The sequence below is a fragment of the Geospiza fortis genome, unplaced genomic scaffold (assembly GCF_000277835.1).
Source record: "Geospiza fortis unplaced genomic scaffold, GeoFor_1.0 scaffold26, whole genome shotgun sequence".
NCBI classification, from domain to species: Eukaryota; Metazoa; Chordata; class Aves; order Passeriformes; family Thraupidae; genus Geospiza; species Geospiza fortis.
In genome coordinates, this window is record NW_005054425.1 from 2,022,476 (window position 1) to 2,044,316 (window position 21,841).

The following is a 21,841-nucleotide window of genomic DNA, read 5'->3' on the forward strand; positions in this document are numbered from 1 at the left end:
AGCAGGAAGCTGAGCTCTGCCTGCTCCTCCCCTGGTCCTGGATGTTCTGTGGGCACATCACCCACAACTGACCCCCAGGGAGGGGGTGAATGATGTCTCTGACACATCCAGACCCCAAAGCTCATGGCTGTGAACAGTGTGAACCTGGCATCTGGAGGGGTTTCTGATGAACGTGCAGGAAAGCCCTTTGAATTTGTCCTGTCAAAATTCCCTTTTCATGTCTGTTCCCACTGGAAGATTGCTCCAGTCTCAGACTGTCCCAGTTCCCCCTCATCCCCACCACTGCACATCTCCAGGCACAGCACACCTTCTCCTGCACACATCAGAGCACTTGGAGAAGGTCCTGGACTGATGGCCCCAGGCACTGAAGTTTGCTGTCAACCCATGGGAGAGGTCCAGGAATCCCTCCTCATTCTCCACCCTTGGTCTTGGGGCAGTGGGTGGCAGCATCTGGAGTATTTGACCTCCTCCAAACCGAACAGGTTGCCCCACATCAGCTCACAGCCCGTGTAACTTTGACTTTCACAGGTGGTTGCTTTCGCCTCGCTTTTCTTCATCCTGGTCTCCATCACAACCTTCTGCCTGGAGACACACGAGGCCTTCAACATCGATGTCAACGTGACGGAGACCCTGGTGGTGGGCAACACCACCACGGTGCTGCTGACCCACAAGGTGGAGACGGAGCCCATCCTCACCTACATCGAAGGGGTCTGCGTGCTGTGGTTCACCCTTGAGTTCCTGGTTCGCATCATCTGCTGCCCAGACAAGCTTCTCTTCATTAAAAACCTGCTCAACATCATTGACTTCGTGGCCATCTTGCCCTTCTACCTGGAGGTGGGTCTCAGTGGCCTGTCCTCCAAAGCCGCCCGGGACGTTCTGGGTTTCCTGCGGGTCGTTCGCTTCGTGCGCATCCTGCGGATCTTCAAGCTGACGCGGCACTTTGTGGGTCTGCGCGTGCTGGGCCACACTCTGCGGGCCAGCACCAACGAATTCCTGCTCCTCATCATCTTCCTCGCCTTGGGGGTCTTGATTTTCGCCACCATGATCTACTATGCCGAGCGGATCGGAGCCAAGACGTCCGACCCCACCGGGAGCGACCACACTCACTTTAAGAACATCCCCATCGGCTTCTGGTGGGCCGTGGTCACCATGACCACCCTGGGCTATGGTGACATGTACCCCAAAACCTGGTCGGGGATGGTAGTGGGCGCCCTGTGCGCGCTGGCCGGGGTGCTGACCATCGCCATGCCCGTGCCTGTCATCGTCAATAACTTTGGGATGTATTATTCCTTGGCCATGGCCAAGCAGAAGCTGCCAAAGAAGAAGAAAAAGCATATACCCCGTCCAGCCCTGATGGACTCACCCACCTACGGCAAATCCGAGGAGAACTCGCCCCGGAACAGCACCCAGAGCGACACTTGCCCACTGGCAGTGGAGGAGGGGGTGACTGAGAGGAAACGGTCAGGTGAGACCCCAAAGGTGGGGCTGAGGGAGGGGGAGACATCCAGGAGCTCTCAGGGCAGTTTGTTTGGTCCTGCACCATCCCCTGTGTCCCAGCTCTGGGTGGAGGGTGTGAGGGTGTTGGGGGCCATGCTGGTGGAGCAGGGCACTGCAGGTTGAGTCTCCCATCCAGGCAGGGGGAAAAGACCACCTGCTTTCCCAAAAGCCATATCCTTCCCTCCTGATGGCACAGATCAAGTCACTGTGGTGGCTTTAGAGGTGTCCCTGCCTAACCCACCCCTCCCTCACAGTGACAGAGGTAAGGCTGCTCACTCTCCTCTCATGTTAGCCTGGTCATGCCCTTGGCACAGATTTTCCTTTGCTTTCTCCCACCATAAATCAGGGTAACCCTCACCAAAATTGATAAATCCATGGACATTCTCTGGGGCTTGACCCCATCTCCTCATTCGTCTGCTGGTAGACAGAATCCCTGTGCTGCTGCTCCAAATCCTGAGCAAAACCAGTCCCTGGACATTTCCCTTTTTTTGTCTCATGCACTGAGCTGAAGTTTGGGGGTTTGGTGATCCTTTCCTTAGGATCAGCAGAAGGCACAGCCCCAGCTGTGGGCAGCTGTGGGCACCATCCCTTGGGTTACCTTTGGGGGTCTGTGTGAGCCCTGCCCCACTGTCAGTGCTGGCCCTGGTGGCTGCTCTGCCCCTTTTGTCTTGGTTTGCTGCCAGTGGCGCCTCTGGGGTGTCTGGAGCAGGAGGCAGCATGGTGGGGTTGTGTCCTGCACCAACACTGAGGTGTTTAACAGTGATGGAGCTTCCCCTGCCAGAGAAACAGGGAGCTTCAGGTGCCCCAAAGAGCTCTTTCACTTTATAAATCTCCTTTTCCCACACGCATCTCCTTTTCCCACACGCCTGTGAATCCCGTCTGCCCCAGGAGCCCTGGCAGCAGGGAGCAGTCAGAGCCAGGAGCCCAGGCCAGGCCCTCACGTGGCACAGCATCCTCTCAGCCAAGGAACCAGGGAGCCAGGGGACATAAATTAGCACTTCCCACCACCCCGAGCAGCCCGTTCCTCAGCAGTGTGAATTTTGGAGAGCTAATTCCCTCCAATTAGGGTGGGTGGATCTCACAAAACCTGGGGTGTTTCATCCCCAGCAGGTTTTATAACCCTCAGCAGGACTGGAGCTGCTTGGAATCAAATCTGTGTTTGTCCTGTGTGATCGTGTTCACAGGGGTCCGAGGATGAGGGAAGAGATGAGGATCTGACTCCATGTTTCAGAAGGCTTGATTTATTATTTTATGATATATATTACATTAAAACTATACTAAAATAACAGAAGAAAGGATTTCATCACAAAGCTAGCTAAGAATAGAAAAAGAAAGAATGATAACAAAGGTTTGTGTCTCAGACAGAGAGTTTGAGCCAGCTGACTGTGATTGGCCATTAATTAGAAACAACCCCATGAGACCAATCACAGATGCACCTGTTGCATTCCACAGCAGCAGATAACCATTGTTTACATTTTGTTCCTGAGGCCTCTCAGCTTCCCAGGAGGAAAAATCCTGAGGAAAGGATTTTTCATAAAACATGTTTGCGACAGGGGTGTTTCATCCCCAGCAGGTTTTATAACCCTCAGCAGGACTTTTTAGAATCATATCTGTGTTTGTCCTCCTCTAAATGAGTGTGTCCAGGTGAAATCAGCACCTGAATTGGCTGGTGTTGCTCTGGGCCACCTCCAGGCTGCTCTTCTGCTTCTTGCACACTCTGACCAGCCCCTCCTGGCCGCCCTGAGCAGTTTGTGCTGTGGGTTTGTGTCACGATCCATCCTTACAAACGGGGTTTGTGATAGTTCGTGGATTTGATCTAAGGGTGCAAAAAGAACCGACACAGCACAGGGGGTTTGCAGTGATAATCAAAACAAATGCACCTTTATGGAATGAACACACAAAAATGCAATAGAGGGATTAAGGGAGAGAAAAAGATAGAGAAAGAGAGAGAAAAGAGAGAGAGAGAGAGAGAGAGAGAGAGAGAGAGAGAGAGAGAGAGAGAGAGAGAGAGAGAGAGAAAGAGGGGGTATAGCTACCAAATGTAGAGACGAAGTCCTTTGGTCCAGTCCAGTCGAGGATCTGCCTGTTATGCTGGGGAGATCTCAAAATCTCTTGCTAACTCAGAGGTTTTTATTATGATAATTCTATTGAAAATTGCGAGGTGGAGGAAACAGATACAATAAGGAATATCTGTAACAGGTAGTCCATGCTCTCAGCAGTAAACGAGAGCCATTGTTTTCTTGGCCCAGCGGTCACAACCTGCAGGCAAACATCTCGCTTTGGTCAGCTTTGGTCCCCCACACACCTGCCCCGGGCTGGGGGTGTCAGTCCCAGTCCTTGGAAGGAGCAGAGGGGCCTTTTCACATGGGGGTTCCATGTCTCAGTCCTTGGAAGGGGCAGAGAGGCCTTTTCACATGGGGGTTTCATGTCTCAGTCCTTGATGGAGAGGCTCCTTACATCTCAGTCTGTCTATCATGGTGGTTGTAAAACAGGTGAGGGTCTTCTGCAGGAGACCACCCAGAACTCAGGAGAAGTCCAGCCAGGCCGAGAGGTGGGACAGCTCCCAAGGCTGTTGTTGCAAAAAGGGCACGGTGCCCTCTTCTTTCTCATTGGGCTCAGTGTAGCATACAGCAAACACACCTGTGAACAATAACTTAGCACTGTGCTCAGGTCTGGGGCCTGGGGCGTGTGTAACTTTCTCCTACAGAGAAGACAGGCGGGTGTGACCGTGTTCACAGGGGTTTCAGGTTGAGGGAAGAGATGTGGATCTGACTCCATGTTTCAGAAGGCTTGATTTATTATTTTATGATATATATTACATTAAAACTGTACTAAAAGAATAGAAGAAAGAATTTCCTCAGAAGGCTAGCTAAGAATAGAATAAGAAGGAATGACAGCAAAGGCTTGTGGCTTGGACTCTCTGTCTCAGCCAGCTGGGCTATGATTGGCCATTAACTAGAAACAACCAACATGGGCCAATCACAGATGCACCTGTTGCATTCCACAGCAGCAGATAACCATTGTTTACATTTTGTTCCTGAGGCCTCTCAGCTTCTCAGGAGGAAAAATGCTAAGGAAAGGATTTTTCATAAAAGATGTCTGCATCGGGGGGGTCTTCTCTTCAGCGGTCCCCAAATGACGATCATGAAACAGATGAGGGAAAATTCGGACAGACTCTCACAATTTGCCAGCTGCTGATGGCTCTGTGGCACCTCCCTCCCTGCAGACTCCAAGCAGAACGGGGAGGCCAAACGTGGTGCGTCGGACGAGGAGCAGCCGCTGTCGCCGGTGGACGAGGAGCAGCGGCCGATGCGGCGCTCCAGCACCCGGGACAAGAACAAGAAATCCTCCACGTGCTTCCTGCTGGCCACGGGGGACTTCTCCTGTGCAGCAGATGGAGGCATCCAGAAAGGTAAAACGGCTGGAGCTGTGAGCAGGACACGTGGAGGTTGAGTGTAGGTTTGTTGGGCTGACCCAAGACTGGTTCATCTCCATCCACCTGCCTGGCTTGTCCTCTGCTCCCCAAACCCACAGCTCCCTGCCTCTCCATCTGCTTCACCTCCATCCAACACATCTCTCCATGCTGGATTCCTCATTTTGTGTTCTCCTCTCCAGTGTGCTCCTCCCCAGTCACCCCCATCTGGGGTCTGTGGCCTCCGTTTGGGGTCTGTGACCCCTGTGTGGGATCTGTGACTCCCATTTAGGATCTGTGACTCCCATTTGGGGTCTGTGACTCCCATTTAAGGTCTGTGACTCCCATTTGGGGTCTGTGACTCCTGTTTGGGGTCTGTGACCCCCATTTGGGGTCTGTGACTCCCATTTGGGGTCTGTGACCCCTGTTTCGGCTCTGTGACCCCCATTTGGGGTCTGTGACTCCCATTTGGGGTCTGTGACCCCCATTTGGAGTCTGTGACTCCCATTTGGGGTCTGTGATTCCCCTTTGGGGTCTGTGACCCCCATTTGGGGTCTGTGACCCTCATTTAAGGTCTGTGACCCCCATTTGGGGTCTGTGACCCCCATTTGGAGTCTGTGACTCCCATTTGAGATCTGTGACTCCCATTTGGGGTTTGTGACCCCTATTTGGAGTCTGTGACTCCCATTTGGGGTCTGTGATTCCCCTTTGGGGTCTGTGACCCCGTGCTGGCTGCACTGCCCTCCCTGGGGGCAGAGTGCTCCAACCTCTCCCCCTCCAGCTCTTCTCCCTGGGTTTCAACCCCTCATCTCTGGATGGTGTCAGTGGGGACACCTCTCCTGGGGACGTGGTGAGGTTGTGACTGAAGGTGACCAAAAGGTTTTCAGTAGGGGAAAAAAAACCCCAGAGTCTTTTCCCCTGCTCTCCCCTGAGGTGGCTTTTGGTGGGTTCGAGCGTGGGGAGCTGAGATGTGTCAGTGCTGCCTTGCCAGCAGCTCTGGGCTGCCAGAAAGGCTCCTCTGGGCTTGGAACAGGAGCTGTGCTAAGTGTTGAGGTTTTCCATGGGAAACTGAGGGGGAGATGAGTCAGGAAAACACAAAACTCTTCTTCCCATGACAAAACAAAATCTTCTTCAACCTGGTCTCAGAGTTCTCTGCTCCTTTGCCCATCTCTCAGCACTCAGCCCCAGAAAGGGTAAATCCAGCCCCAAAACCCAGCTGCACCCTGGATTGCTGGGATAACTCTTAGGGTAGAGCTCAGTTACCCAGTTGTGCAGGGTTTTGTGTGTCCAGGCTGGTGTGGGATGCTGGAGCTGCAGAGCTGACCCTACTTCTCCCTCCCTGGGACCAAGTGCTGCCCGTTGCTCACAGAGAGCTGGGATCAGGCAGGAGCAGGGATGATGTGCTGCACCCCTGAGCTGCTCCCCAGGACCTCTTGGTGCTTTGGAGGGTTTGTTCCTTCTGATGGGACACAGGGAGGTGTTTGGGTGCAATCACATTCATCAGTAGTAGGAGCAAGTTGGTTGTTTCCTCCTGGGAAATCAAGGATTCCCTTTGGCATTGCTGCTCAGCCTCAGAAAGAGGACAAAGAGGAACAGCTCTGCTCATCCTTGGGGTACCATCAAATATCTGCTTGAAAGGCCTGATGTTTTTTTTCCCTGGAAGTGCCTTTTCCTGTGAAGTCGGTCGTGTTAATGTGGAGAGGGGAGAGAGGTTTAGTCCCACTCCAGACTGGGAGGGGGAACGCTGAGCTGGAGGGATGGAGGAGACAGATGAAAGGCAGAGCAGATTTTCTCCTCAGCAAATTCTGAAGCCAGGCTTCAGCTGAGGCGTTTGAATCTGGTCCCACTGAAGCCAGGAGAAGCAGAGCAGCTCTGAGAGTTGAGGATCCAGAGCTGCTTTCACTCACTCCCAAATCCCATCACAGGAGACCGGGAGATTTCTGTCCTTGTGTGGTGGCACAGCAGCTCTTTGAAAGGGCACTGTGGTGATGGCTCTTGGGGTGTTCTGGGGTCTCCCCTGCAAATTTCAGAGTGCCTTTTACACTTCAAAACAGGAGCTGTGCATGGGTCACTCATCCCCACGTTGCTGGAATGATGCTGCACCTGGAGAAGGCTGGATCTGCTGTACAGAGGGGCTCCAGAGGTGCTTGAGACCTTTTGGGAAGGGGAACCTCAGTGCCCATGTCCTGCTTGGGTGTGGGACAGACAGGTGGGAGGCTGTCCTGGGACGTCAGGGCTGGGCCTTGTGAAATGCTCTGGGTGACCAGAGATGACCAGAGATGGCCAGAGGTGACCAGAGATGATCAGAGATGGCCAGAGATGACTAGAGGTGACCAGAGGTGACCAGAGATGGCCAGAGATGGCCAGAGATGACTAGAGGTGACCAGAGATGACCAGAGGTGACCAGAGATGGCCAGAGGTGACCACAGATGATCAGAGATGGCCAGAGGTGACCAGAGGTGACCAGAGGTGGCCAGAGCTGACCAGAGATGACCAGAGATGACCAGGGGGTGAAGCAGCCTCCAGCCAAAATCCCTTGGGAGCCGCAGAGGCGCCTCTTGCCTTGGTCCTGATTTATCTCCTGCTGAGGCTGTTTGTTCTGGTACTGGGATGTTGGCAGCTCTGCAAATTGCGATGAGCTTGGTTCTGAGCCCGACTCTCTGATGGCCATCTGTCAGATCCTGGGACAGGTACTGGTGTCTGTGCAAGCTGTGGAAATCAGGGGAGGGAGCTGCTTTGGGAATGAGCTGCAGATCTCAGCATCCATCGTGGTTTAACCCCAGCTCCAGAGTTGGTCTTGTTGGGGCAGCTCAGAGAGGAGCTGCTCCTGCCCTTGGACCTGAGCCTGGAGCAGATTGAGCTGTGGATTCCTGTGGGGAATGTGTTCTTGCTCCTGTGGCTGCCTGCAGTGGTGTTGCTCTGCTCCCTGGCTGCCAGGGATGGCTTCAGAGCCTTTCTCTCCCCTCAGCACTGGGGTCCTGCCCAGCACTTCCCACAAACGTGTCCTGCTGGGTCAGACACCAGCCTTGGCACAACAGCCCTGTCCTCTGCTTGGGTGGAGGGACATGGAGGCAGGGTGAGCCGAGCCAGTGAGACTGCTGAGGGTGGAACCATGGAATCACCTGGGCTGGAAAAGAGCTCTACGAGTCCAACCTCCCCCCAGCACCAGGCCACTAACCCTTGTCCCCAAATGCCACACCTGTGTGCGTCTTAAAACACTCCAGCTCCTTTATCAGCACATTAACACGTCACAGCAGCAATTTTTTGGCTTTGTAGAGTGTGGTGCAGCTGATTTTCACTGCTGGTGTCAGTGCAGGGCTGTGACTCCCACATGGCCTGAGCATGTGGGATGGGATAAAGCTGGGAATGGGAACATCCCCTGGAGTTGCCTGGCTGGGGGGACTGAGGAGCAACCAACATTTTCACAGGGATAGGACCCCACAGGAGCTGAGTGCCAGGCCTCTGTCTGTCCCCAACCCCACAGGAGCTGAGTGCCAGGCCTCTGTCTGTCCCCAGCCCCACAGGAGCTGAGTGCCAGGCCTCTGTCCCCAGCAGCAGCTCTGTCCCCTTTGCTTTCCTTCTTTGCTTTCCTTTTCCTGCCTTCCTTTGCTGCGTCCCTGCTCTACCCCATCCCCTGTGGCACAGCTCCCAGCCTGTGTCTGTGTGAGCACTCAGAGCTGCAGGGAGCAGTGCCATGGCCAGGGAGGAGCCCCCGGGGTCACCCAGCGCTCTTTTATTGGCAGCAAACCCGTTCCTAAAGTTCCTAAAGTTCCTAAAGCGATCCCAGGGACTCTGGGTAGCCCCAAGGCGAGTTACTGGGACCAGCTCTGTTTATCAGCTGTGGCAATCAGCAGAACACAACCCCCTTGTCCAATTGTGGCTTTATCTGGCCCTGGGTGTAGTGGGAAACCATGACAGCCTTGAGGGACTGAGTCTTGAGCTCCTTCCCAGGTGCTCCTGCAAGTGTGGCTTGGGATAAATTGATGGGGAGAATGAAGTGTTGGGCTTGGGGCAGGTTTGTCCCTGGTGCTCCGTTGCAGAGGGTCCCTGGGGAAATCAAACATTTTTATGAAGTTCTGCCCCACAATGTGATGGTTGGGACTCAATCAGAGTGAGCAGTGGGATTTTGACCCTATTTCTTTGCTTGTTTGCACCTTTTCTGTTCAGAATTCAGAGCCAGAGGCAAAGCCCATCCCATAAACCCCATAAACCCCATAAACCCCATAAACCCCATAAACCCCATAAACCCCATAAACCCCATAAACCCCATAAACCCCATAAACCCCATAAACCCCATAAACCCCATAAACCCCATAAACCCCATCAGCAGGATCCTGCCTTGCTGGCAGCTCCCACCAAACCCTGACCCCACAACACCTCCTGTTGGGGCTGTTCGGGTGCTGGGGTTGCCCCAAGCTTTCAGGGACCACTTGGATTTCAGCACAGCTGCTTCCCACACTCAGGGAAATGCGTGAGCTCCTCCAAGAGCCTCAGCACACCCAGGAAAAGAGCAAGGGGAAGGAAAAAATGAGTTTTTGGGAGTGTTGTGGGGAGCAGGGTGGTCTTTGCATCAGCTGCTGTGGGTGGGAAACTCCCGGCTCCCCCCAGCTCAGGGCTGTGCTCGTTCCCTCCTCTCTCTCTGGGTGGATCCCTGCCAAGAATAAATAAGGAAATTGCTCTTCTGCTCAGGCCTGCTGCTCCTCCCGCTTCCACTGCAGGGAGGGAAAGCTGTGCTGGAGTCAGCAACAGGTTTAGGCAGGTCCCTGTGCCCCCTGGAGCTGCCTCTGCTGCACAGCTGGAGGAGATGAGTGTGCTCGGGGGGCTGAGGGCTGGGGAGGGGTTGGAGAATCGCTGCTGGGGCTGGGAAAAGCCCAAAAAAGGGGACAAGCCCCAGATTTGCAGAGGTAGTGAGTGCTCTGGAGCCTTTCCCAGGTGATGCTCCCGTCTCAGCACCCCCTTGGGGGTGTGTGAGGGTGATGCTGGGACTGCTCTGCTGTGGGTCTTGATCCCTGATCCAACCCCAAACCAGCAGAGCCCAAAGATGTGCCACGAACTCCTGGGCTGGGACACAGGGAGGGATTCCAAGCCTGGCACTGCTGAAGGAGCCATCCATCACCTTGTTTTTCTGCTGTCAGGAGCTGCCTCCCTCTGCTCCCCCCACACAAAGGCTGCTTCCCTGCTCCTTGCTTTCCCTGGATCTCGCTGGTGCCTTGGGAAGGCTCAGGCTTGGCTGGGTTTGCTCAGCCAGGTGCTCCCAGGGAAGGTCCAGGCACAGGGACATTGGGCACATCACAGCTGGGAGCATCATTAATTTTCCATCTTTTGGCAGCAGATCCAGGGAACAGACTCATCCTTAGCAGTGGTGCTTTGTGGATCTAAAAATCCAATTTTCAGTGCAAAGACTTTGTGTCTTCCCAGCAAGAAAAGTGGCTTTTGACCTGCGAGAACATTTCCTTGTTCAATAAAAGCTGGAGAAATTCCTGGCTCTTTGGGGGACTGTGAAGGGTCCCCATGCTTAAAGAAACAGAAACATTTGCTCTTTAATACAATTTTTAATGGAAAAGAATGAGCATGTCTACCTGCTCCTTTGCACACAGAAAGGTGTCAGCAGCAGCCTGCTGCTACAGGGGTGTAAAAACCAGAGCTGGGGGAATCACTCCTTCCAAATCCCATATTTGTTTGAGTTCTGCTGCTTTTCCCCGTCTGCTTCAGCCCACAAAATCCCCAGACTCATTCCTCATTCAGAGCAATTTGGGAAACAAAAACCCAACACCCTCCGAGAGCAATTTGGTCTCTCATTGATGACTCCGAGCCGTGCATTTGGCCATGAAGGGCATGGGAAGCTCTGCAGGAGCCTGATTGTCCCCAGAAATCCCTTCCTGAATGTTTTTTAAGGGGGTTGCTCGGGGTTGTGGGGCTCAGCCTGGTGCTGCCAGCTTTGGGCAGGAGGCTGCTGGGCTCTAACCTGTCTGTTTTCTGTCCCGAGGCTGTGGAAAGTCGCGGAGCCTGAGCAGCATAGACGGAGGAGCGGCGCGCCGGGCTCCGCTGGCCTCCCGCTGCAGCTCCCCCTGCTCCCTGCAGCACCCCTGCTCCCCCGTGCCCTCCATCCTCTAAAGGACCTCGGGGCTCCCTCTGCTCCCCACCACGCCGAGCAGCCCCAGCTGGGACATCTCCATCCCCCAGGAGCTGGTTCTGACCCCCTCCAGTTCCTCCATCGCGTCTCCACTGAGCTTGTCTGGTGTCCATGTGGATGGACAGTCCCGGGAGGAGGTTTTGAGGTGGTTTTCCCCCTCTTTGAAACCTTATTCATCCTAAATAAACCCTGCAATTCCCTCTGGTATCGAGCCCTCCCTCCCGTGGGCCGTTTGTGTTGGGCTAAAGGGTGGTGGAAACACAAGGAGGACAAGTTGACTCATGAAATTATATCTCATTGTGCTGGGAATGGCTGAATTCATATATTTTTAGGTTTTATTTTGTTTGGTTTTTTTTTTTTAAAGCAGCCTCAAGTTTCTGGAGGCAACAGATGAATAAACCTCTATTCCCTGCCCAGCAGTGGTTCCCCTCTTGTTTTGTGCCTTTTTCTGCCTAAATCCTACATTCTTTCTCCTTCCAACCTCAGGATGGGCCTGAGGGCCTTGGAAACCAGCCTTGAGATCCCCTGGAGGCTGGAGGGGTCAGGGAGCACCCAGAGGCTGGGATAATAGGTGTGGATGCTCCCATGAAGAGCTGGGAAGTGGTGGCAAGAGGATTAAAGGTCCCTGGCAAAGCTGCTGCTGGTGTGGATTAGTGGGGCAGAGAGAGATTTAAAGCAAAATGATGCCTAAACAGATGGGGGATGAATCCTTGTTTGGGATGGATGAGAGGTGGTGATTCCAGAGCATTCCCACGGGGATGGGAGCTGGGTTTGAGCCAGGCTCTCCCCATCCCTGGGAGGATGAGGCTGGAGAGTCGAACTCCCTGTGGCACTGCTGGTTTTTGCTCACCTGTATCAGTTTTTGGGGTGATTTTGGATGATCTCAGGTGTCTTCCCGAACTAGAACAAACCCTTCAGTCCCTGGCTCATTTCAGTTCTGTCCAGCTCAGCCTCCCTGGAGGGGTTTGGACCTTGGGTGGCTGCAAGGGGCTGGTTTGGGGTGTTCAGCTCTCAAATCCTGCTTGGATTTAAGAGCTGCTGCTCTCAAATCAAGATTTGTTCAGCTCCTACTCTCAAATCCTCCTTGGTGCTCTCTTGGCCTCTTCCCTCACTGTGAGCAAGTCAGGGCTGGAGCCTGGGGACTTTTCTGAGGAGGAGAGCTTAGACTTGGATGTGTTTGAAGAGCAAAGAGCCCCAAGAGCTTTTCTGGGGTCAGACCCTTCCCCTCCATCATGGCCAGACTGGATCTGGTGCTCAGGGTATGGTGAGGTTGGACTTGATGACCTCGGAGCTCTTTTCCAACTTTAAGGATTCTGTGATTCCATGGTCCCTGCACATGAAAGAAGCTGGGATGGATTTTGGCAGATCCCACAGTCAGGACCCTCCTGCTCCACCCCAGGTTTCTTGTGCCTCAGTTTCTCTTGGTGTGTAGAAGGAGCTTCCAGGAAAAGCAGCCAGCACATATCCAAACCAGGCCCCTCTGAGCTTATCCTCCTTTCCTTTCCTTTCCTTTCCTTTCCTTTCCTTTCCTTTCCTTTCCTTTCCTTTCCTTTCCTTTCCTTTCCTTTCCTTTCCTTTCCTTTCCTTTCCTTTCCTTCTTCCTTCTTCCTTCTTCCTTCTTCCTTCTTCCTTCTTCCTTCTTCCTTCTTCCTTCTTCCTTCTTCCTTTTTTCTCCCTCCCCTGTCCCAGCTGTGCAGGAGCCAAAGAGAAGCAGAAAAGAGAAGAATTTGGTGCCTTGGGCTGGATCTTGAGGATGGATGACAGGAGCTGGTGCTGGAGCCAGAATTGTTGTGGATTTGGGGAGGAATTGGGATGAGCTGCACCCATCCTGTGCTCAGGATGTGCCATCCTGGGCTCTGGTGCTGATCCATCCGTCACCAGCAGCACCTGGGTGTGTGTTGGGTGCAGCTGCATTCCTTGGATTCCTGCAGCTGATGGAGGGCTAACAGGGCAGGTTCATGAACTCCCCAAAATCCCATGAGCTGGGCAAAGGGCAGGGAACAGCAGCCCCATGCAGGTGCTTCTCTGGCTCATCCTTCCCTCTGGAAGCAGGAGGAGCTGGAATATCCCCAGCCCCCGCCAGAGGCAAGGCCACCCTCCATGGCTTCGGTGGTGTTTGGATCATAAATGATTTATCCAAGGTCGTGAGCTGATTTTGGGGATGAGCCAGGTATGAAACCCTGTCTCTGCAGAAGGATCAGATCAAGGTGCTCAGACTTTGGGGTTTGAGTCTCTTGGAGGTAGAGAAATAAACCCAGAGCAGCCACAGATCCCAGCAGACCCCAGCTTTGCCTTTGCCCCCTCAGCTCCAATGCCAGAGTGGCTGCTTGGGGTGGAAAACCTTTGGTGGTCCCCCCAAAATCTCATCCCCACCAGAGCCAGCAGGGTTGGGCAGGAGCTGCCACGGAGCTGGCAGGATGCAATTTTTAGCTGGGGCGTTATGCAACCCTGGAGAAGGGATGACTAATGTGCAAAAAGCTCCTCTAAAACAGCCCAGCCCCGAAAGGGAGATGGAGGGATTTCAGTGGGAGGCACCAAACTGCTGAAAAACCCATTGCATCTTGTCCCTCTTCCTCCCCGCCTTCTCCCGAGCAGGATTTGGGGGATGCAGAGGGAGAAAACAGCTTGTTGTTATTTTTAGGTGGGGTCTGGGTTGGTTTTGGGGGCGACTTAGCACAGGTTAATCCCTGGGTAAGATTAGAAGAGGAGCTGTAGTGGATCAGAGCAGACCTGTAAATATCTCTGGAGGCCAGGTTTTTATCTCAAACAGTGGCCAAAATTGGCAGCCTGGAGAGGAGGATAAGAATAGAGCAGGAATATACGATACTTCCCCTGAATATCCTCGCAGGACTTATCTGTGTTCAGGGATCTGCTGGGAGCTCACGTTCCAGCCCAGGCTAAAGGCACCAAGAGAAAGCCAAATTGTTGGATTTATTCCCAAGAAACTGCATAAATCCACAGGAGTTCAACTGCCCCTGCCCCAGCCCGAAAATGGATTTTAAAAAATAACATCGAGGGGTGCGCAGTGATTGTGGGGCAGGGCAGCATGGAAAGGAGACCTGGGGGTGGGATGGGGTGGGATGGGATCCATGGGATGGGGTGGGATGGAATGGGATGGGATGGGATGGGATGGGATCCATGGGATGGGATGGCTGTGCTGGGTCTCGTTCCTGGCAGGCTGATGGGATTGAGCAGGAATCCAGGGATGAGCATTGGGTGTGTTATAGGAATGTGTCCCTCACCTGTGGAGCAGGGGATGTGTCCTGGGGGCTCTGAAAAAGTAACCACAGAGTCAGGGAATTGTTTGGGGAGGAAGGGACTTTAAATTCCATCCCATTCCAGCTCCTGCCATGGCAGGGACACCTTCCACCATCCCAGGCTGCTCCAAGCCCTGTCCAGCCTGGCCTTGGGCACTGCCAGGGATCCAGGGACAGCCACAGCTGCTCTGGGCACCTGTGCCAGGGCCTGCCCACCCTCCCAGGGACAGCGGGGTGCTCAGCAGGGTGGGACCCCACAGATCTCCAGTGCCCGTGTCCCTCTCCCCGCCGTGGGGACACGTGTGGGGCTCAGCAGTGGGAATGGGACCAGAGATGATGGAGCCATGGAATGGTTGGGTTGGAAGGGCAGGGACAGCTTCCTCCAGACCAGGCTGCTCCAGACTCTGCCCAGCCTGGCCTGGAACACTCCAGAGGTGCTGGGTGACACCAGGCTGCCCTGCTGGTGCATTCCTCTGCCCACTTTGGGACAAGGATTGAGCCCCTGTGACCACCCACCCCTGTGCAAGGAGCCAAACCAGAGCAGCCTTTGGCTCAGGGGGATTTGGGAGCAGTTCCCTGCCCCAGCCTCAGCTCCTTCCTTCTCTTTTCCCCCTGGAACACTCACAGTCCAGCGCTGCGTGGAGGCTGCACCATGATCCCAGCTTGCTTGCAAAGTATTAATTTTTATTGTTGCAACAACTGCTCTGTTTCTTGGGAGATGCCTGAGAGAGCTGAGGAAATAGAAAGGCCTGTCAGGCAGGCGGGCAGGAGGTGAAGATGTCAGGAGAGTAATTGCTCTACCCAGAAGGAGCCTGTTCCTGGCTTCCCCAGCTCTGCCAGGAAAAATCCTCGCTGCTTATTTGATGACAATAAAGAAAACCAGAAAATAAATAGCAACCCCATGGCTTGCCCGTGCTGAGGAGGAACAGGGAGAGCAGAGGCAGATGCAAAATAGGATGCAGAGGAGCTTATAAATAGGAGCCTCCCAGCTTCCAGTCTGTTACTTCCTTATCCCCACCCGGGCAACTGAGCCCAAGGTTTTACCCATGGAAAAGGTAAATGGGGGTTCAGAAAGGATCTGTGAGCTCCTGGGAAAAGGGTGACAGTTCCTCCTGTGTGGGACAGGCAGGGGCAGGGACCTGCTCACGTTCCAGCCCAGGCTAAAGGCACCAAGAGAAAGCCAAATTGTTGGATTTATTCCCAAGAAACTGCGTAAATCCACAGGAGGTCAACTGCCCCTGCCCAAGCCCTGAAATGGATTTAAAAAAATAACATCAAGGGGTGTGCAGTGATTGTGGGGGCATGGCAGCATGGAAAGGAGACCTGGGGGGTGGGATGGGATGGGATCCATGGGGTGGGATGGGATGGGATGGGATGGGATGGGATGGGATGGGATCCATGGGATGGGATGGCTGTGCTGGGTCTCGTTCCTGGCAGGCTGATGGGATTGAGCAGGAATCCAGGGATGAGCATTGGGTGTGTTATAGGAGTGTGTCCCTCACCTGTGAAGCAGGGGATGTGGCTGTGCAAAAATAATCACAGAGTCAAGGAAGGGACTTTAAATTCCATCCCATTCCAGCTCCTGCCATGGCAGGGACACCTTCCACACCTTCCCAGGGTGCTCCAAGCCCTGTCCAGCCTGGCCTTGGGCACTTCCAGAGATGGGGCAGCCACAGCTGCTCTGGGCACCCTGTGCCAGGGCCTGCCCACCCTCCCAGGGAGGAATCCCTTCCCAATATCCCATCCATCCCTGCCCTCTGGCAGTGGGCAGCCATTCCCCCCTTCTCCAAAGTCCCTCTCCAGCTCTCCTGGATGCCCTTTAGGCCCTGCAAGGGGCTCTAAGATCTCCCTGGAGCCTTCTCCTCTCCAGGTGAGCACCCGCAGCTACCCCAGCCTCGCTCGCAGAGGGGCTCCAAATCCTCCTGATGCTGGAGCCAGGGCTGGGGCAGCTCTGCAGGTGGGGTCTCACCTGAGCAGGGAATCCCCCCCTGCCCCCCTGCCCAGCCTGGGGGATCACCTGGGGGTTCTGGGTCCAGCACACGTGGCTGGGGAATGTTGAGCTGCTCCAACACCCCCAAATCCTCCTGCTCAGGGCTGCTGTGCCAGAGCAGAGCAGAGCAGAGTGGGACCTAGCCAAACATTGTGCTGGCACAGCTGGCACAGCTGGCAGCCCCTCAGCAGCATTTCAGGCTATTTGAGGAGGTGCTCACAGCAAGAGGGCAGGACTGGGTGAACTCCCCACGAGGGGAAATTTGGGGGGGATGGCTCTGGGAGCAGCACAGCAAACCTGGGGTATTTGGAGCTGGGCTGTGCCAGGCTGTGCCAGGCTGTGCCAAACCTCCTGCCTTGCTCAGGGCAGCACTCTGTGGAGGCTGGTGGCAGATCTGCACCCAAAATAGGCTGGAGGAGAGGGTAGCACATCACTGAGGGTGAGAGCAGAACAGAGCTGGCACCCAGAAACCAAGACAGGAGGGATGTTTGCTCATGGTGCCTTTGTCTGGGAGACAAAAAAATACAAATCTGGGCTGTTGTTATTTATTTTTAGTGGTGCTAATTTTTTTCCTAGGCTGGGAAGCTGCTTTCCAAGGCAGCTCCCTGGAGGCTGTGGGCAGCAGGTCTCGAGCTCACACACAAAATGGCTTTGAACAGGGAGGAGGAGATGGGAGTTAAAAGCCAAGTCGTGCCCCTGGTAAATCAATCGACCTGATGGGGAATGTTTCTAGCAGGACACAAACCCTGCCAAGAGCTTTTAGCTGCTTGCAGGAGTGACTGAACCAGGGGTATTTTTCAGCAGCTGCTGGTCCCCAAATTGCTGCAGGGGGATGCTCTTGAGTTCCCAAACTGCTTTGTTTTCAGAGGTGGGGAGCTCTCCTGCCAGCTCAGGGAGGAAAACTCCTCTAATCCCTGGGGGTTTTATGGGATGTGAGGTTTGAAAGGCCTCCATGCCTGGGCATTGCTCACGCAGTGCTGCTCCATGGAGAAGGAAACCTTTATTTTGTTGGAAAGGAGGAGCTTTTGGAGCTGTGTTGGGTCTGTAGGGAAGGCAGCTGGGTCACACTCATGAGCAGGAGCTGGGGGTGAGGTTTAAAGCAAAATGCCGTGGTTTATCAGGTGGATCAGGAGCTGTCTCCCTGCCTGACAGCCCCGTGCCTGGAAACTGGGCCCTGGCACATGGGGAGAGGCGGGGGGGTGACTCAGAGCTCCAATCAATGATAATTAATTCAATGATAACAAAAGAGAGGGAGAGAGGGAGAAGGCAAAAACACTGAGAGATTAATGCACCAGGCTTGGCTTTGGGACATCTGGTTTGGGGTTGGCTTGGGAAGTTTTGGGCAAGAGCAGCTTTCTGGGAGGAGAGGGTTGTGGTGAGGGTGATGCTTTCCCCCCTGCTTTTCATTTATACCCTCAAAATCACCCTGATTCCATGCATGCTTCCTCATGGAGAATCATTTCCCAAGTCTCCATCTCTGCCACCATCCTGAGGCTTTTTAAAACCATTTTCCCCTGACTTACAGCAGCATTTTATCCCTCTGAAAAAGGCACTTTGTGTTTACTCTGGGGTCCCCTGGAAGCTCAGTGTCCCTCTCCCTCTCTTATTTCTCCCCCTACACACCTCATGGAAACAAATCTCTAATTCTGTGTTTAATGTTTATGTCTTCAATTGCAGATTCCTGCCAGGACACCCTCGCTTCCAGTTACCCCCAGGGTGAGGTGGTCACCTTCTCCTGAGCCCCAGCTGGCTGCAGGCACTGCCCTGGCCAGGGATGCCTTCCCCAAGGGATGCCCTCCCCAGGGTGGAAGGAGGCTCTCCCTGGGGCCAGGGGATGCTCTTCCTAAGGCTGAAGGATGTATTCCCCCAGGGATGCCCTCCCCAATGTCCAGGGATGCTCTCCCCAGGGCCAAGGGATGCTCTTCCTAAGGGAGATGCTTTCCCCAGGGCTGGGACATGCATTCCTCCAGGGATGCTCTCCCCGGGGCCAGGGGATGCTCTCCCCAAGGCTGAAGGATGTATTCCCCCAGGGATGCTCTCCCCAAAGTCCAGAGGTGCTCTCCCCAGGGCTGGGACATGCATTCCTCCAGGGATATCCTCCCCAAAGCCCAGGGATGCCCTCCCGGAGGCCAAGGGATGCTCTCCCTCAGGCTGGGACATGTGTTCCCCCAGGGATGCTGTCCCTGGGACCAGGGGATGCTCTCCCCAAGGCTAAAGGATGTATTCCCCCAGAGATGCTCTCCCCAAAGCCCAGAGATGCTCTCCCCAGGGCCAAGGGATGCTCTTCCCAAGGGAGATGCTCTCCCCAGGGCTGAGGGCTGCTCTCCCCAGAGCCCAGGGATGCTCTCCCCAAGGCTGGGACTTGCATTCCTCCAGGGATGCTGTCCCTGGGACCAGGGGATGCCCTCCCCAAAGCTGAAGGATGTATTCCTCCAGGGATGCTCTCCCCAAAGCTGGGTCATGCATTCTCCCCAGGGCCAAGGGATGTCCTCCCCAAAGCCCAGGGATGCTCTTCCTAAGGCTGAAGGATGTATTCCCCCAGGGATGCTCTCCCCAAAGCCCAGGGATGCTGTTCCCAAGGGAGATGCTCTCCCCAGGGCTGAGGGATGTCCTCCCCAAGGCCAGGGATGTCTCCCTCAGGCTGGGACATGCATTCCCCCAGGGCTGCCCTTCCCAAGGAGCTTTCTCTCCCCAAAGCTCCATCCCTGGGGGGTGTTGGCAGCTGGGTCCCCCCCAGAGGTGCCACAGAGCAGCAGGGCCGGGGGGAGGTTGGGGACAGCCCCATTCCCCTTCCTGCTGCCAGCCCTGCCACGGCCACGCTGCCCCTGCACCCCCTGGGCTGCCCCCTCCCCTGCCCACGCTTCTGGCTGCACCTCACCCTGCACATCTGGAGATCCAGCTGCTCACCAGGACATCTCTGCGCCGTGCCCTGACCCCTCCAGCGTCACACGGACACTGGGACCTCCTCCAGGCACCACAGGGTGACAAAGGCTCCACTGAGGGTGCCACTATGGGGTGCCACAAGATCTGCTCTGGGTGCCACCCCAGGGTGACAAAAGCTCCACCCCAGGGTGCCAAAGGCTCTGCTCTGGGTGCCACAGAGTGCCAAGGGCTCCACTGGAGGGTGGCACCCCAGGGTGACAAAGGCTCTGCTCTGGGTGCCACTCCAAGATGCCAAAGGCTCTGCTCTGTGTGCCACCCCAGAGTGCCAAAGTTCCACTGCAGGTGCCACTCTGGGGTGCCAAAGGCTCCGCTCTGGGTGCCACCATCGCCCCCTCCCACGGGTGCTGGTCCCAGGGGCACGGGGGGGCCCAGAGGAGGGGTTGGGCTGCAGGGATGGGGATGGAAGCAATAGGAGAGCGAGGTGTGGGGATCCCTGGAGGGGTCAGGGTCCTTCCAACGCTGTTCCATATCTCTGTGACCAAGGCAATACTACTCCTGTCCGTCTGTCCTGTGCGCATGCCTGTCCAACGTGTAGAGTTCCAATAAAGTCATCCATGAGCTGAGTCAGCTCCCCTACCCCTCCTGCCTCCTTGCCTCTGGCTCTCCGTGGAGAATGAGACCTTGCTTTTGTGGGAAAGGAGGAGATTTTGGAGCTGGGTTGGATCTGCAGGGTCAAACTCATGAGCAGGGGCTGGGGTGAGGTTTAAAGCAAAATTCCACGTCCCTCTGCGTGCCCACAGAGTCCTGTGCCAGCCCTGGGTGTTCCTGGAATGAGGATTTTGGCCATGGAATTGCCTGGATGACACCTGGATCACCTCGAGGGAGGGGACAGCCTGGCACTGGCACTGAGCAGGACCTGCCACCAACAGCCAGGGCCTGGGGCTGGCCCTGGGCACGCCGGTGCTGCAGTGGGAAGGAGGCAAAGGAGCCCTTGGGGAGCTCCAGTGCAGCTGCACAGAGCTGCACAGACACTGGAGACCCTCAGCTTCCCCAGCACCGCCTGGCCCTGCCTGGGATTCTTCCTCCCAGCTCTGCTCTCGTGAGATCCCATCTGGAATGCTGCAGCCAGCTCTGGTGCTCCCATCATTAAAAGGAGGTGGAACTGTTGGAGCAGGTCCAGGAGAGGCCATGAGGTTGATAAAGGGACTGGAGCACCTCCCCTGAGGACGCAGGGTGGGATTGTTGCGGCTGTTCAGCCTGGAGAAGAGGAGGTTGTGTGGAGACCTCACAGCCCCTTCCAGAACCTGAAGAGTCTACAGGGAAGATAGAGGAGCACTGTTCATCAGGAACTGGAGTGGGAAGACAAGGGGGAATGACTTAAAGCCAAAAATGGGAAATTTAAATTTGATTTTGGGAAGAAATTCTTCCCTGTGAGGGTGGGCAGGCCCTGGCACAGGGTGCCCAGGGCAGCTGTGGCTGCCCCTGGATCCCTGAGAGTGTCCAAGGCCAGGCTGGACAGGGCTTGGAACAACTTGGGACAGTGGAAGGTGTCCCTGCCATGGCAGGGGTGGCACTAGATGAGCTTTGAGGTCCCTTCCCGCCCAAACCAGTCTGGGATTCCATGTTGTGGCTGAGCTCTTTGTTTTCTCACACAGCTTGGAGAGGAGCCCACACTGGAAAGCCCAGGGCAGAATCATCCCCATGACCTCCCTGTGACCTCCCTGTGACCTCCCTGGCTGGGGAGGGCCCTGCAGAGCTGCCCCCAGCTCTGTCCAGCAGGGAGGCCACACCAGCACTGCTGGGGCCACCCTTGGCTCTCAGAGGGGGCACCAGGATGGTCCTGCTGAGCTGCATGGGCCACCCTGCCCTCATCCCTGGCTCCAGGGTTCATCTCTCACACCCTTTGGGGGCTGTACCCTCCCAGAGCCCTTGGAGGACTGCAGGGACCTGGCACAACCCTGAGTGCTCCAAATCACCGCTGCCATCAGCTGAGGGGTGCAGCTGAGACCTCCTCTGGAGATCTCAGGGCTCCACCTTTGACAACAACACGAGGTCCTTTATTTGGGAGTGGTGGTGTGGGAAGAGGCTGGGATGGGTAAAACCAGCGAGGGAACTGAAGAGCAGCACTGAGATTGGAAAGAAAACATTCCCAAATGTGAGTGATGGGTGGCAGGGGGCCAAAGAGCAATTACAGAGAGAGGAGAGAGCCTTTGCACAGGAGGCTTCGCTTCCTGCTGGGCTGCAGAGCCCTGGGGAGAGCCCCGTGGTGCTGCCAGCTGTGCCAGGGATGGATCACAGGGACCCTACTGGGTGCCAGGGCTGGCTGAGACAGGGTGCTGGTCAGGGTGACGTGCCCTGCATGCCTCGGGTCCTGCCAGGGGTGTTGGTCAGTGTAGGAGCATCGGGGGTAGGATGGTGGGGGCGGACGGAGATGAGAGATCTCTGCAGCCAGGGCTTGGAACTTGGGGTTCATTGCAAAGGGCCTGGGTGCAGGGCCCTGCTGGGAGCTGCCAGCCACAGCTGGAGCAGGCCCGAGAGAAGAGAGGGGGAGAGAGGATGAGAGGGTGAGAGAGTAAAAGGGGTAAGAAAGTGAGGTTCCCCTTACAAGACCATAAATATTCTAATTCTCACTAACCAATCTAGTATGAGATACAAATCCTATAGCATTT

At 55.3% G+C, this 21,841-nt stretch overlaps 2 protein-coding genes across 2 annotated transcripts in view; both read left to right on the forward strand.

Moving 5' to 3' along the window:
- The window catches only part of KCNC4 (potassium voltage-gated channel subfamily C member 4), a 25,042-nt gene extending 6,947 nt beyond the window's left edge, over window positions 1-18,095 (forward strand). Inside the window, 3 exon segments of the mRNA XM_031061787.1 lie at window positions 529-1,465; window positions 4,724-4,909; window positions 17,967-18,095. Of these exon segments, the coding sequence (XP_030917647.1) occupies window positions 529-1,465; window positions 4,724-4,909; window positions 17,967-18,028 (1,185 nt within the window). The 3' untranslated portion in view covers window positions 18,029-18,095.
- LOC115948543 (nascent polypeptide-associated complex subunit alpha, muscle-specific form-like) lies at window positions 18,048-19,808 on the forward strand. The gene is made up of 2 exons (XM_031061788.1): window positions 18,048-18,281; window positions 18,726-19,808. Exons 1-2 carry the CDS (start codon window positions 18,064-18,066, stop codon window positions 19,642-19,644), a joined length of 1,137 nt encoding a protein of 378 aa, XP_030917648.1. The 5' UTR covers window positions 18,048-18,063; the 3' UTR covers window positions 19,645-19,808.
- Window positions 19,809-21,841: the final 2,033 nt, after the last annotated feature.

Excerpts from the sequence above, each read along its gene's own strand:
- LOC115948543 (XM_031061788.1), top strand. The coding sequence starts at position 18,064 with ATGCCTTCCCCAAGGGATGCCCTCCCCAGGGTGGAAGGAGGCTCTCCC. Across the intron at positions 18,282-18,725 it reads ATGCTCTCCCCGGGGCCAGG|GGATGCTCTCCCCAAAGCTG; the intron begins GGATGCTCTCCC and ends GTATTCCTCCAG.